The 15,243-nt window shown below is 36.8% G+C and overlaps 1 protein-coding gene and 2 long non-coding RNA genes across 12 annotated transcripts; 2 read left to right on the top strand and 1 right to left on the bottom strand.

Moving 5' to 3' along the window:
- The first annotated feature begins 1,518 nt into the window (after positions 1–1,518).
- Positions 1,519–4,614, top strand: LOC106441023. 10 transcript variants are annotated; one of them, XR_001287810.3, is made up of 8 exons: positions 1,520–2,015; positions 2,162–2,246; positions 2,355–2,414; positions 2,485–2,629; positions 2,697–2,888; positions 3,137–3,176; positions 3,273–4,124; positions 4,346–4,614. It is a non-coding gene; the product is annotated as an uncharacterized LOC106441023 (long non-coding RNA). The 10 variants fall into 10 exon arrangements; XR_007327129.1 differs by having other exon boundaries at positions 3,010–3,176; XR_007327128.1 differs by having other exon boundaries at positions 1,519–2,015; positions 2,701–3,176.
- A 1,334-nt stretch (positions 4,615–5,948) lies between these two features.
- On the bottom strand, positions 5,949–6,969 carry LOC106444725. The gene is made up of 3 exons (XR_007327126.1): positions 6,662–6,969; positions 6,391–6,442; positions 5,949–6,300 (listed from the first exon to the last, which is right to left on the bottom strand). It is a non-coding gene; the product is annotated as an uncharacterized LOC106444725 (long non-coding RNA).
- Positions 6,970–10,651: 3,682 nt separating this feature from the next.
- LOC106438779 (uncharacterized protein At3g43530-like) lies at positions 10,652–14,690 on the top strand. The gene is made up of 6 exons (XM_013880058.3): positions 10,652–11,552; positions 11,626–11,706; positions 12,274–13,032; positions 13,106–13,267; positions 13,360–14,239; positions 14,321–14,690. Exons 1-6 carry the CDS (start codon positions 11,016–11,018, stop codon positions 14,584–14,586), a joined length of 2,685 nt encoding a protein of 894 aa, XP_013735512.1. The 5' UTR covers positions 10,652–11,015; the 3' UTR covers positions 14,587–14,690.
- Positions 14,691–15,243: the final 553 nt, after the last annotated feature.

Here is a 15,243-nt window from a genome sequence, read left to right as displayed (position 1 = left end):
CCAAATAGTTACTGCAGTGTTTTTGAACCAAAATTGTTCGTTAATATTTGTATATGATGTGACTCAGGAAAATACTAAACATGTTTTTTTTCCTTCTTTTTGACAATTACTAAACATGTTCAACAAAAACAATAAAATACTGTGATATAAAAAAAATCAAATTATTAGTGACCAGTTGCCTGTAAAAATTGACATTTTAATTTTTGTGGGAGTTCAATGTTTTATTGTCTTACAGGAAAAGCATACACAAACTAATTTTCTATCAAAAATAACAATTAATAAATATCAAAAACCGACAATACTAAAGTACACTTTCGGCTCCGATAGATATAATTCGACTTAAAAGGCAACGACTTCGTCTTTTTGAGTCACAACGACTGCCGCACTAATTGTCTCCACGAATATAAATCAACATAGCCGCCGGTTGGAAACTGATTGCTAAAGCCGCCACAGAGCGGGCCGAGATGCGGGCCGAGAGGCCGTGGACCATTTGGTTTGACAATCATTGGCCAATTTTTAAAAATACAAACTATCATACTATATTTTCAACTTCCAAGCAAGGAGGGTGGTTGATTAGTGGCAGACACGAACCAAAATATCTTTCATGGTTTGAGTAAATCTTCTCTTAATTACTGATAACTATTCTCTAAAATAAATAAATAAAGTAAAGGTGTATCTTTTCAAGATATCTTTACCAATTAACAAAATGAGCAAGTCCCATTAGCGTTTCTAAGCAACTTACAACCACATTAGAAGTAGCAAACTAATTGTGAATTTTCTAAATCTTTCCATGATACATGAAATTCAATTTTTCCTTGCTAAACAAAATTCCGTGTATCGAAGTTAATATGGAATGGGGCTAGAGAGTTTCTACAAGAACTTTGTTTGCTTGTGATACTAAATAGTATGATGCTACTACGCGATGAGAGTGAAGTCGCGTCTGCATGCTACCGTGCTTCTCCTTCGTGGCCAGTGAAGCTTGAGGAGCCTGAAGCAGAGGATCTAAAAGTGGACTTGTTGCAGAAGAGAGGGGAGACAAGTTAAAAGAGTTGTTTCAGTGGGCCTAAGCCCAAAGAACAATTAACAAAACTGAAAACCGTCTTCTAATGTGGTTTATGTCTTAGACCTTAATATATATGTATTATGTATATACATATGTATATATTATATATGTGTAAATAATTGTGGGATCCATAATTATTGTGAAACCCCATAAATAAGAGTTTTTTTTTTTGTTCAACAAATAAGGGTTCTTAAAGATTTTTAAAATTCTCTTTTAAAAACCATTACCTATGGAGTTCCACGAAAATTATGGATCCACAATTACTTATACATATATAATCCACAAAATTATGGACCCCACAATTACTTATACATATAATAAATCTAACCTATACTAAAAGGGATATATGAGGAGTAGAGAGTGTGTCCACGTCAGATTAAAAAATCGGCCAATTGGAGAACTTTCTGTAGCCACGTCATCATCTTCTTAAACCTACGCGTTTCTGCCTTTTGAGCTTCATCTCATCTATTATTGTATTCTCTGATTTTCATCCTCAACGCCCACGCCCACGCCCTCCAGAGCTACTACTCATATTCTCTGATTTTCATCCTCAACGCCCACGCCCACGCCCTCCAGAGCTACTACTCATAATATCCCATTAATTATTTCATCAGTCGACCGCTTCAGATTCTCAAGCTCAAAAGTTTATAAATTCCTCACTTTATCTAACTGAATCACTCAAGAAAATTAATCACATAAACATTTTTTAAGGAGAGAAACCAATCTCTCTCTCAGATCGGAGAAAAGAGCCATGGCGGCTGCGTGGAACGGGAGTGAGTACTTCGACATCGACGTTGAGACAGGTAGACAATCGTTCGCGTGCGGCCGTCGAACGCTGAGACTGTTGAGCAAGACAAAGAAGATCTGAGATGGGCCGCCGTAGGAAGGCTACCGTCGCAGTTCCCTCATCCGAGCGTTCGCTAATCTTGAATCGGCAGCAGAGTTTGAAGAGGTTGGTAGATTTATTTGCATCATCTCACCCGGCTGGCCTCAGAAGATTAATTAAATCCTTTTTTTTGTTATATACGAGTTAAACGTTACATATGCATCTTTGAATTAGTATTTTTGTAAAATTTTCCTCGGTCCATTGTATTTCAGTCAAATGTTCCTCACTACAACTGATTAGAGTTTGAAGAATCAGTTGAAAGACATGGTGAAGCGTGGAAAGAATCTGAGAGTGAAGGTAAAATTTTCTTCAAGAGCTTTTGCTGAGGGTTTCAATCGTATCACTTCAACTTTTTTATCTCTTTGGTTTCAATCGAATCACACTCATTGATCTCTGATTCATTAGGAAGCTGATTGAGGATATAGATGAGTACGACGGTGACGACCCTCTCTTCCCATGGATAAAGTGAGTTCATTTTATATATTCTTGATTAGAAAAAGTCTTCTTAATCCTGAGATTTGAGGTTTCTCTCCAGGTGTTTTAAAGGGGTGCAGGAGGCGTTTCCTCCGGGTGGAGAGTGCTTGTGTAGCTATTTCCCTGCTGCTTTCCTTGCCATTCACCTTTGAATGGAGAAGAAGCTTCAGCCGAATCTTCGTCGGGACATCAATTAATTGGACAGAGTATGTTTTGTACTATGTTTTTTTTGGTTCCTTACTATCAAATCGATTAGTGAGTTGTTTGCTTTAGTCAGAGTGCAGGATCAGTTGAAGAAGAAATTGATTGCGTACGATGATTTCCCATGGAAGTAACCTTCATCAGCGATGAGAGATGATCAAGTACATTAGAGGCAAGTACGAGCTACTTCTCTACGTGGAGTTCACCATGACCACTCTCCTCTCTCCTTTCATGTTCCATATGTCCATGGGTTTCTTGCCTTTCGTGAGTTCCTCTTCTCCTTCGTTGTGTCTGATCCAGTGCTCTGCTGTTTTCATTTGCTTAATCAAGTATTTTGGAATCCAAAAATTGGACTTTTCGTGTTACATGCTATCTTCTCTTGCAGATTCTACAAATAAGGAGGGATGATAAGCATCCTTTCTATTCTCAGTTTCGTCTTACCGTTGGCTGATCTTAAACCATGCTTTTTTTCTTTCTAAAAGTCTCTAACTTTGCTTTCGTTACATACAAAGGTATTGATGGTTGATGGAAATGGAATACTTCATGTGCGAGGTATAAAAGGCCAATTTTCTTCTTTTACCGTAGTTTATTATGTTTGCTGGATCTCAAGCTTTGTCATATGGCCATGAATTTACATTTGTGGTCTAGGATTTGGTTTGGCGTGTCATTTAGGTGTTCGTGCTCACCTTCCTCCTATTGGGTAGGTAAGAAAGTATGGTCTTCTCAAATTCTCTTTTGCAACTATTTCATAATGTTCCTACATTTTCATTTGACCGATTTGTCAAATCTCAATTGCATCATGTGGATGGTCTGAATCAATCTGAGCTTAGACGGTCTTTTCAGATGAAAGTAAATCAGGAGCAAGTTATCACTTTGGTGAGGAACTCTGGATTTACGTGGGAATTTTAAGTGACGTTGCTTGAGCATTTGTCAATAAGACTTTCCAACACAGCTTCTTCTCCCCTAAGTGTGGTTTCCATTATCTATGTGATAAAGTGAATTCTTGGTCAGGTTTCAACAGGGATTTAGGCCAACTATGAGTTCTCTCAAGCTCCTATACGTTTCAGTTGGCCCCCACACAATATAGGTGTACTTTACATGGATCAGTTTACGCCAAAAAAGCTACATAAACAAAAGAGCGCATGAGTTAGGTCGATCTAATTCTTTCCACCAGATTTTTATAACAGATGATTCTTTTTAAAAAAATATATATAGATGATGTTTTCTGTCAGATCGAGATGTTTACTAGATGTATTATAGATTCGGGAACAAATATGCTTATGCAGAATGAAAATAGAACCATGTAAGATGTTAATTGGCCGGCTCTCTTAGAAAACCACTGAATATCCAGAGTACTTCCAGAATTTCGGTGCAGTTTTACAAGTGGTGATCATGGAGGACCGAGCCACTGGCTGTGTTCATGGCTTTGGTTTCTTTTTTTCGCAGGTCCCAGTGTGCTGTGAGAGCCATATTGCTCATTCACGTCATGATTATTAAGCTGTAAGTTTTCATCAAATCCCTGTTGAGACAATACTTCATTGCTTCCGTATCAATCAGTCTACTTCCTTCAATAATTAATTGTTTTATTCACAATGATGACCTTGCCTTTATGCTCAAATAAATTGGTTGACATGATAACAAAATAACTGTACATATGAAACATCCGGAGTGTATTATGTATTTAACTAAATAAGTCAACTTTGGCCAACGATATTGTGCAGAGAGGAGTGAATCACGGTGGTGGTGGTTAAGACTATGGCGGGCATGGAGAAGAAGAAGGATGGTGAGGGATCGGAAAAGAGGCGGAATGGTTCAACGACCAGTGACATGGAGCGGTTGGATCTGGGACTGTTCTAATGATCACCGCTAGATCATGTGTCTTTGGTATTAAGAAATTGCAGGATTTAATTTTTGTACGTCAGTTGTTTGATCATATTTTTAAGAATATTTTTCTCTGTTTGAGATTTAAGATTACACATTTTGGTTTTAACCTTATAAATTCTGCCACAAACTCAGTCCAAAACATGGAGGACTCTTTTTCACCCAATCATACTCTGTATTTACCAAAATATTCTTTGTTGTAGGAAAAAAAACAGGTTGCGGGAACGAAATGGCAAAGAATACAAATGCATTATAAAATTATGAATCATTCTATATATGTATTATTATTTTCCAAAAACCACTTCCAAAATTGTAAAGATACCCACTAAATATTCAATGAGCACGTGTATACAAATTCTAAAACAAGCACATACCGATTTTTCCACATTTCACATTACAAAACTTTTTAGAAAAAAATGAAGGGGAAATTGTTTTTTTAGATCAAAAAAATGATAACATTGTCTCATTAGACTAATTTCTATTTTGTATCATTTTTGTCTTTACTACCCTTAAGTATTTTTGAAAATAAATCAAATAAACAGTTTTACAAACAAATTTTTTTTTAAAAAATAATAACTACTAATAAAATACCTATATCAACTTACTAGTATTTTTTTCTAGTTCTAAAAATGTTTAAATCATAATTTCATATTTTGTTCTACATAAAGTAGAATTGACAATCTACAAAGTAGAAAATGAAATCCACTTTTTTCATTGCATCTACTATGTTTAGAATACGTGATCTACCTAAATAACAGTAATCTAAAAATATTTGGAATACATATTCTACACTTAACCTATCGCTCTAAAATCTCTAGAAATGGGAATCTACACATAACTATAAATCTAAAATCTGTAGAAATCAGAATCTACATATTACTATAAATCTAAAACATGTAGAAAGTGATTTCAGACATGTTTATTATATTCTATGTATAGTAGAATACAGATTCTACGGATAAGATAATCAGTTCCAAAAATATAGGAAGAAAATATTTGAAAATATTCTGTTTCCGTATATTAAAAATCAATTTTTTGCAAAAAAACTTAGTCACCCTACGGAGATCGACCGGTCTCGCTTGCTCTTTCGTCGAACTGGTGCATGAACAAGATCGACCGATTGTCTAAAAACCAACAGTCTCTTACGCCTTGCCCGATCTCCTCCCCATTCGCTCTTTTTCTTGTTTCTTCGTTGAGATAGGCATGCACAAGATCGACCGGTCTGCATAGCAGATCGACCAGTCTTCATTGTATTTATGGTTTTTTTATGGTTTCCTTTAGATATTCATTTGTGTAGAAGATTAGGCAAAGTACACCTTGTTTGTGGTTTAGAGACTTGTTTAGGGCATAGATTCCTCGCATTATTTTTTGGTGTATGGTAATGTTAAAGAGACTTGTTTGTGCTTGCATTTTTTCATGAACTATATGTCCAACAAAGCAAAAAACAAGAGATCATATACACATTACAAGCAATGGTAGAAGTAAACAATACAAGTAATAGTAGGTCAATGAAACATGAGACCATATACACGTTAATTTCAATATTGAACAGCTCATCTCATCATAAACCCAAAAAGTGTCAACAATCTACACTCCACAGTCTCCACGCCAATAAGCTGTCTTAGACACAGTTTGGTGCTTTGTGAACAGAACCTGAAACACACTTTAACCTTATGCAAGAAGATGATGAATCCATCTGCAAGAAGTGACCAGAAGGCAATAGAAATCAGAGAGGCTCTGAGATTGAGGAAGGTGTTGTTCTTTCCCGGAATATGTACATTACAACATCAATCTCCTACAAAAACAAAAACAAAGACAAATCTGTAAAGTAAGCAGTTTAGATAATTGACAAAAAGTTGATAGAAATCAGTAGTTGAATGTTTACGTAGTTCTGAAGCCACCTGCTTGCAGACGTGACACGCTTAGCTAATTCCTCGCTTACCATAGAAGGACCAAACAAATTTTCAAATTTTCAAAAGAACAAGGAGATTATCAAACAAATTTTCGAATATTGTTAACAAAGAAATGAAGATTATCAAACACTGGTTTTGAAAGCATGAAACTATAGTTAGGTTTTAGAAGAACCGAGCAAGAGCTTAGCATACATGAGAAATCAAAAGAACAAAACGAAATACCAAGGAGAAGAGATGACTTACCTTCAATTTCGACAGGGGAAGAAGAGATTAGACGGGAGATTGTTGTCGATTTAAGCCCACCCCGGAGTATAGTCGCAGAAGAAGAGCTCGACACCAGAGTATCCTTCAGTTTCAGCCGGAGTCGGAGAAGAGGAGACGCAGGCGTCGCCGTACGAGAGAGAGAAAGGAGTCTTCGAGGTTTAGGTTTTCTTTTTTGAATTTGGGATTTTTAATACTTTTTTTTTACTTTATATTTTTTTTTAAAGTATTTTGTTAATTGAATTTTAAGGGTATTATGGCCATTTAAAAAATAATTAGCCTAATAGGACATAAAAGTTATGAGATTAATCTAATGGGACAATGTTATCATTTTTTTAACCTAAAAAAACAATTTTCCCAAAAATGAATTCGTCTCTCCCCCTCCCCCTTGGTCATTTTTTTCTTTTTGGAGATTCTTTTGGTGAAAAAGAATTAAATGGAGGGATTGGACTATCCTAGAAATTTTTTTCTTATCACAATGGTCACTAGCTCTTCACGAGGTGTTTTTAGAGTGTTTAGTGTGAGTGTGTGACCATTATAGGGTAAATAGCCATATATAGTCAAGGATTAATCATATATAATACTATGTTATAAACAATAAAATGAAGGATTTAATGGTTTTGAAAGATTTGTTGGGTAGATAATTAGTTTTTTTGTGAAACAAGAAAAGTATATTTGTCGTTTAACAAGGGGACAATAAATATTTTTGGTAGTCGAAGTTCATAGTTATACTTATACCATAGATGGTGCCGTATGCATTATTCTTCTAAATGTCCACAGATATCAATAGAACTATCAAGTCCATCCTACTTTCTGGAAAAAGTTAACATAAGCAAACACAAACCATCAAGCAACTCTACAAGAAAAACAATAAACGACATAGTCATGAAGTCAACTCACAAAGAAACCTGAACATAAGCCAACAAACTCAAAAAAAACATAATAAAATATACTACAAAATTTACATACTCCGCGCGAAGCGCGAATCTCCTCTAGTATATATATTAGTCGATTGCAAGCTGCTCTGGTTATTGTGTTACTATATTATTCCATCCGTATCACTTTAAGTGGTGTTTAGAGATTTTAATTTTGTTTCATATTATGTGATGTTTTCATTATTCTAGATAAAATTTAATGTCACTAAAAAGTTGTGACCAATTATAAAATATTGTATTTTTTTCTTATTGGCTAAACTAATTTTATTTAATGTTATTTTATGTAACCAAAATAAACTACATAAAATTTTGTATTTTCTTAATTTTTGTGTAAAAACCTTAGACACCAACTAAAATGATACATACGGAGTATTTATTTGAACCGAATTTCGAAGTCCTTTTATTTTGTATAATAACAATTTTTTTAAAGCACTACAAATTCAATTTACTCTGCAAATAATATATTCCTAAAACAAGGTTTTTTTTTGTTTTTGACATCCCTACAACAAGGTTAGATCACGCTGAAATTCTTTTTGCCTAAAAATAAGAAATATAGCTAACTAGAGTTATATTTCAAATGTAACTATAATCATGTTAACTAAGCCTACAATTTTTTGTAGTCAGAGGGCTTTCAACTAGACTAAAAGTGTGATTGGTAAATGTGAGAAGGATTGAGAGTTTTTGCAATTTTCTGCTTATAGAAAAATCGTGCCGGCGAGAGAGAAGTAGAGAGAGAAGTAGAGAGAGAAGTAGAGAGAGAAACCAGATCTCCTTTTTGGGTCCGGCGGACGGCCGGCGCGTGAGCGCGCGTGCCGTCGCCGGAGCCCCTCAAGCTACCGGTTCAGCCGTCGATTTCGCTTTGCTATCGTCCCCTCTCTCCTCCGCCTTGCCTGAGCTCTGGAAAAAGGCCGCATGTGGCGTTTCTGTTTCTGGCGTAAGGGCGCGGTGGTTTTGAGGAAGGCGCGGTGAAGCCCTTTGTTCGGCCTTTTGGTTTTGCCTCCGGGAGGCGGAGGCTCTCCTAGCTTCGTCGACGCCGGTTCCTGTCCCCGTGAGGTGGAGGCTTCGTCAGCTCTGTCCTCGTCGGTCTAGTTCACGGGGGGTGAAAGCGTTCTTTGCCTTGCCTCGCCGTCTGTTGTTTCCCTAGTTCCGTTTTAGGGTTAGTCTTGTTTTTTCCTTTTAGTTTTTACGATTTGGTTTTGGTTTGGATTGGTGGCGACGACGTCTGAGGACGTTCGAAGCTCGACCATGGTTAACGGTGATGGTTCGCGTGAAGCCTTCCTCTCGGTGATTGTGATGAATGGCGTCGGATGAGATCTCGAACAGTCGATTGATTCTCTCCGCCTTTGGGTTCACTTGAGTTGAAGACGTTTGCGGTGGTGATGGTGTGAAGTCAGTGAGTTCTGGTGGATCCGGGTGAATCGACGGTTGATTACCCGGTGTTGTTTCGAAGCGAGGGCGACGTCGGAGTCGTAGCGGTTGTCCGTGCGGCGGCGAAGCCTCGCGTTTCCTAGGGTTTTCTTGGTTTGGGCCTTGGGCCCGGAATTGTATTGTTTTCTTTTGGGCCGTCTTTCATGGCTGTTTGTATGTTTGGACTTGGGGTTTAGGCCCGTTAATCAAAATTCTAGTAGACGGAAAAAAAAGAGAAGGATTGAGAGTAAATTAAAATATAAGAAATGAGTGGAAAATTTTTACAGCAAATAAAAGAAAAAAATAGAATAAAACAGTAAAAGTAGCTCAGCCGTTTTTTTCCATAAACCTGGTTTTATTCCATTTAAATAGTATTTAAAATAACAAGATAAAAAAAGTTTTTCACCAGATTGGAACAACAAATGCTGAAATGAGAGTAAACGTCAAATCAAAAGTAAAATTTTACTCTAGTAAATACATACAGTCACATCTTAAAATTGAAATATGTTATATGCGTCTACTCACCTTACAAACATGTTAATTTTATGGTCCAGTATTTTTAAAATTAGCATATTAATTTCGAATATAGCTTCACAATATACAAAAACATTTTTCCACGAATCACTTTTTATTTTATATGAATTGGTAAATAATAAGTATAATAATTATAATAAAGAATTGAATGTTTTGTAATTTGTATTCACTCAAGTATTAGGAAACGCTTCTGGATCTCTGAGACTGCATTTTCAGAAATACGATGTTAATTTTTTTCCAAATTGATAAATTTACAAAATAATAGTTGTTTTTTTTTGCTCAAATCAAAATGATAGTTTAACATAACTCAGATTCCGTCCAAAAACATTCGGGGAAAAGGCACGAAAAGTTTATGAAATAAAAGAAGGGAGATTTAGGGAAATATACCCAAATGAAGTCGAAATTAGAAGACTACCCTTAGTCAATATTAGTGGACAATCGGCTACACTTTTGGTTTCAGATGGACGAAAATACCCCTAACGAGATTTGAGCTGAGACTACATAAAATACTGTTTGAAATGATAGGTCTGCAGTCTGAAGTGATAGGTCTGCAGGTAAGAGACTTTCTAGCCACACATTCTCTTATGTTCTCATCCACTCATTCAAATCGTCATAAACAATATGAAAAAAATGAAATCTAAATTAGTTAAAAAGAAAATGGAGTACGAAAATAACAAATCAATATAAATTGATTATCATACCTTGTCTTCTTTTTTTTGCAAGTTTGGCCTTCTCTTTTGCAACTATTATCACATATATGTGCTTCACTATTTCCATGTTCACGATGTCTAAAAATCTAACACACATATATTATCATGGATCAATTACAAAAATATATCTTTATTAATATTCTAGCCCATATATATCAAAAAACATTTCATAGCACTCTCTCAACCATATATCAAGATGTGAAGCGAGCCAATCAACGGATAGACACTAAATATATTTTTATATTATATATATATATATATATGTATATATATCAGTGTATATATGCATGTTAGGTATTAGGGTTTGTAGATATGTATATACTGGTGTATCATAATTAAAGAAGAAATAATATGTGTGAGTTAGAGAGGAAATACAACGAATCAAATGCTGAGATCGACCAAATGGGCACACAAAAATCTGGAAAAGGACACTTCTGTTTTTATTTTTTTAATGAATTAATAATAAATCGAAATTAAGCTGAAAATACTATAAAACCTAAAACTTTAACTTATTTACATATCCAACCAACCTACCCCACCCACTAACCCGACCCGCGTGCCCTTCCCGGATCCTTCCCCCTAAATCAAACTAAATCCCTAATTCCTCTTCCCCGACATAACCAACAGAAAAAAATTCACGATCTCTCCCCCTTCCCTCTATCTCATCTCACTAATCAAACTCTACCACAATCATCACGATCTCCCTCTATCTCATTTGTTTCTCTATTTCGTGTTACTCTTTGAAACACTATGGCTCCAAAGACTCGTTTCACCGAACAAACGAACAAAGAAGGTGCGCCGGAGAAGAAGAAGAAGAATGAGTCAGTGGTGGAGAAGAAGAAAGCTGCGGTGGAGAAGAAGAAAGCTGAGGCGGAAAAGAAGAAGAAAGACTCTGTGATAAAGAAAAAACAAGCAGCGGTGAAAAGGAGGAGAGAAGCCGTTAAAAAAAAAAGAGATGCAGAGAAAAAGAAGATTGAAACCGCAGAGAAGAAGAGGAAGCGAGACAGTGGTGTAGACGATGAGTCCTCGTCCAATCCAACCAAGCGGCCTCAGACCGCATCTTCACCAGAACATCAAGCCGATCCTGATCATTATCCGCCACTATCAACGGAGTTACCTTCGCAGGATGATAGAGAGGGTACGCCAAGCCCATCAGTTCCGATTGAGCCACAAAAATCACCTACTCAAACACCCAATGAGGCGGAGAATCCACTGCAAGCTCCAATAACTTCTACCAACAGAGAATCAGGCTCACCCGAGGCTGCCATTAACAATGACGGGCAAACGGTAAACAAATCAATTAAAATGGTTTTGGAATTTTTATGATAAAATTGGACTAACAAATAGGAACCGTGAGCAGATTGGATCTAACAACATAGATTCAAATTCACATGAGGCTGCTATTGGATCTGCTGCCATTGACAACGACGCTCCAAGAACGGTAAACAAGTCAACTTAAATGGTTCTAGAAATATTTATCATAGGGTCGAAAAAAAAAATAAGTAGTGATTATATAAGAAGTGTAACTAGTACAACTAAAAGAATGAAACTAGTTCAACTGGTAATAAAATGTTGTAAAACAGAATCAATGGAACTAGTATAACTAGTACAACCACACTTCTTATAACTAATATAACTGGTATAACTATGAAAAGTATAATTAGTCTAACTAATACAACCGAGTATTAAATTACTAGTACAACTAAAAGAGTGAAAATGGTGCAACTGGTAATAATATGTTGTAAACAAATTCAGGATAACTAGTAAATTTTTTTTTATAAGTAATATAACTGGTACAACTACGCTTCTTATACGTAGTCTGACTAGTATAACTAGAGAAGTATTTTGTATAACTGTTTAATGAGATGGTGTTGTTGTTGTATAACTAGGCTTGCTGGTAGAACTAGTAATATTATTTTTAATTTAATTAGTGTAACTGGTACAACTAAGTGTTTATGTGTTGTATAACTCAGTTATTTATTCTTTGTATTTTGTTTGTATTTTTCAGGTTGAGAGTGATGATATGACCGTAGAAGCTGACAGACCTGCTGGTTTTTTCTTCAATCCGAGCAACTATGGAAAGGGTTGCAAGCTCTCCTCAAGGTGCCATCAACACGATTTTCTGAACAAGACGATTGGTAAGTTGGATGCCTCAGAGAAGAGTTGGTTTCAGGAACATCCTCAGTTCAAGCATATATTCCACATGGATTGTACCTCAACAAGAAAAGTGATGGGATTGTGGATGTTGCTACTTCGTACTATGCATACAGAGAAGGGTCGACAAGCTTGGTTTGGGGTAAACGGTGTTCCAATTAGATACTCTATCAGGGAACATAGCCTCCTCTCTGGTTTATACTGCCACTCATATCCAGAAAACTATCAGAGCATAGGGAGACTGAAGTTTGCGAGAAAGTATTTTAAAGTGAAGAAGACAAAGGATGGGAAGGAAAAGGGTCTGCAAGTGACAGAAGCGGATGTTAAGGAGAAACTTCAGAAGATGAAATTTGATGGTAGTGGCGATCGTCTGAGGATGGCGGTTCTTTACTTTCTGGCTACAGTTTTAAGAGGAAGGTCCAAAGCAGGATACTTCATTGAGTATTTCCTTCTCCAAGCAGTAGAAGATTTGGAGTTTTGCACCGAATTTCCATGGGGCCGTTACACCTTTGATGATTGCATGAAGGAGATTTTTCATGTAAGGGATCATTTTCGTGATGGGATCCCAGAGCATGCACAGTGGGTATTTCCTGGGTTTATCAACCCTTTGGAGGTATATGAATAACATTTTTCATAAGCATATTTGTTATAATATAACTAAAGTGATTGTGTGAAATGATGTGCAGATATTAGCATTTGAATGTATCCCTGTCCTTAGGGAAAGATTCAGAGAGCCTGTTCCAAACTGTTTTGATGGTTGTCCAAGAATGTGCAAATGGAAGTTCAAGAGGACCGGAACAACAGGATTTCCACTTGACATGATTTATCGGACGCTAGGAAACACAAAGGTAAAAGCTTATAATTTTTTTAAGTGTTGTTTATGTCATTTTCTTCAAGTTCATAGTTAATTAAATGTGTAATTTGTTGTTGGTCATTTCAGGAGATTATCAGTGTTTTGGAACCAAAAGGAAATGAAGTAGACCTTTTGTATGAAATAATGGATGAAGGGACTTTTGAAGACTTGGAGCTGATAGATGATTCGGATACGCTAGACATAGCTGTTGACAGTTGGAACAAGATCCTAATGGAACCAGGGAAAAAAATCTTCTGGCCGGATCTATATGAGATGGATGTGAGAACCCGAGAGCAACAAGAGGAGGCAGGAGGCGAGGCAGGGGGCGAGGCAGGAGGCGAGGCAGGAGGAGAGGCAGGAGGCGAGGCAGGAGGCGAGGCAGGGGGTGAGGCAGGAGTTCAAACAGGGGGCGAAGCAGGTCGTGAGAGTTTAAGAGAATTAGAGTTGAAGTTGAACAAAAGAATGGATGATGGATTTGCATTGAGAGACGAAACAATTCGTCTTCTGGAAGCAAGAGTAAAGGAGTTGGAAGAAGAAAAAATCCAGAGAGAAAGTTGGTCGTTCCAGGAGGGCGAGATGTATGGTGATAAGGAGGCTGAGATACTTGGTGATAAGGAGGGCGAGATGCATGGTGATAAGGAGGGTGAGATACATGGTGATAAGGATGGTGATGAGACTAACAAGGATGGTGATAAGGCTGATAAGGATGGTGATGATGAGCCTGATAAGGAGGGTGAGGATGGTGATAAGGCTGATAAGGATGGTGATGATGAGCCTGATAAGGAGGGCGAGGATGGTGATGAGGCTGACAAGGGTGATGAGGCTGAGAAGGATGGTGAGAAGCAGATTGAGGCAGAGGCTGACAAGGGTGATGAGGCTGAGAAGGATAGTGAGAAACAGATTGAGGCAGAGGCTGAGAAGGATGGTGAGAAACATATCGAGGTAGAGGCTGAGAAGTTGATGCAAGGTAAGTCATGATAACATATAACTTCAAATTTTATTTTTAATGATGATGATCTAAGTCAGGATGTATTTTTGTTCAATGTAGATACTGAAGATGGAGATGAGCAATCTACACTTCAAATTATGGCAGACACTGCAGAGAGATTTGAGAAGGCTGCTGCGGAAAAAGCTGTTGTGGACAAGACAGATGAGGTTGTAGATGATGATGCTTTGGAGAAGGAAGGTGAGGTTAGAGTTGATGACGCTTTAGAGAACACAGCTTCGGTTGGAGATTCACAGGATCCTGCTGAGATGCCAAAGAGGGTGCCCAAGCGTTCTCATTTGTTGAGGTCTCCTTTTACGCCAAACTGATTTGGCTGAACTATGTTGTTGTTTTTGGAACTTGTATGTGTTTGTTTTAAAACCTAAAACGGATGAACTTGTATGTGTGTGTGTTTTAAAACCTAAAACTTGTATGTGTGTGTGTTTTAAAACCTAAATCCAAACTTGGTGGTTGAACAGGTTGCAATTACAGGTGGGAAGTAAAACAACATTACAGCATCAACTATGCCAAAAAATATGAAAGTAGTATAACTAGAAAAACTAGTACACCTAGTGTTAAATTAAAAAGTGTAGGACTTATCTGGGAATCCACTTATTTGAAACTCATTATGCACACAAAGTTGTTTTAGTTTTTTAGTTGTACTGGTTTCTACAAAGTTGTACTAATTTATTAGTTATACTGGCTTGCACAAAGTTGTACTAGTTTATTAGTTATACTAGTTTGTACAGAGTTGTACTTTGGCAGTGAAACCTGAATATATTAGTTGTACCAAAGAGAAATACCATTATCTAAGTTGTACCACTCATTTATGTTAACATGTGTTTGCCCGGATACAATGAAATCATCACTATTGTGAAAATACTTGTCATGTATGTTTTTCAAAAAATATGTGGACAAATATGTTAACAAACCTTAAAAGTATAAGGTAGATCAAGCAAACTTTTGTGATGGAGGTAGAAATCCAG

The sequence above is a fragment of the Brassica napus genome, chromosome A3 (assembly GCF_020379485.1).
Source record: "Brassica napus cultivar Da-Ae chromosome A3, Da-Ae, whole genome shotgun sequence".
Lineage (NCBI taxonomy): Eukaryota > Viridiplantae > Streptophyta > Magnoliopsida > Brassicales > Brassicaceae > Brassica > Brassica napus.
The sequence above is the reverse complement of the archived record's forward strand: the minus strand, read 5'-3'. Positions and strand labels throughout refer to the sequence as shown.

Coding starts and splice junctions, on each gene's coding strand:
- LOC106438779 (XM_013880058.3), top strand. CDS start 11,016: ATGGCTCCAAAGACTCGTTTCACCGAACAAACGAACAAAGAAGGTGCG. Junction 11,707..12,273: donor ACAACGACGCTCCAAGAACG/GTAAACAAGTCA, acceptor TGTATTTTTCAG/GTTGAGAGTGATGATATGAC. Junction 13,033..13,105: donor GGTTTATCAACCCTTTGGAG/GTATATGAATAA, acceptor AATGATGTGCAG/ATATTAGCATTTGAATGTAT.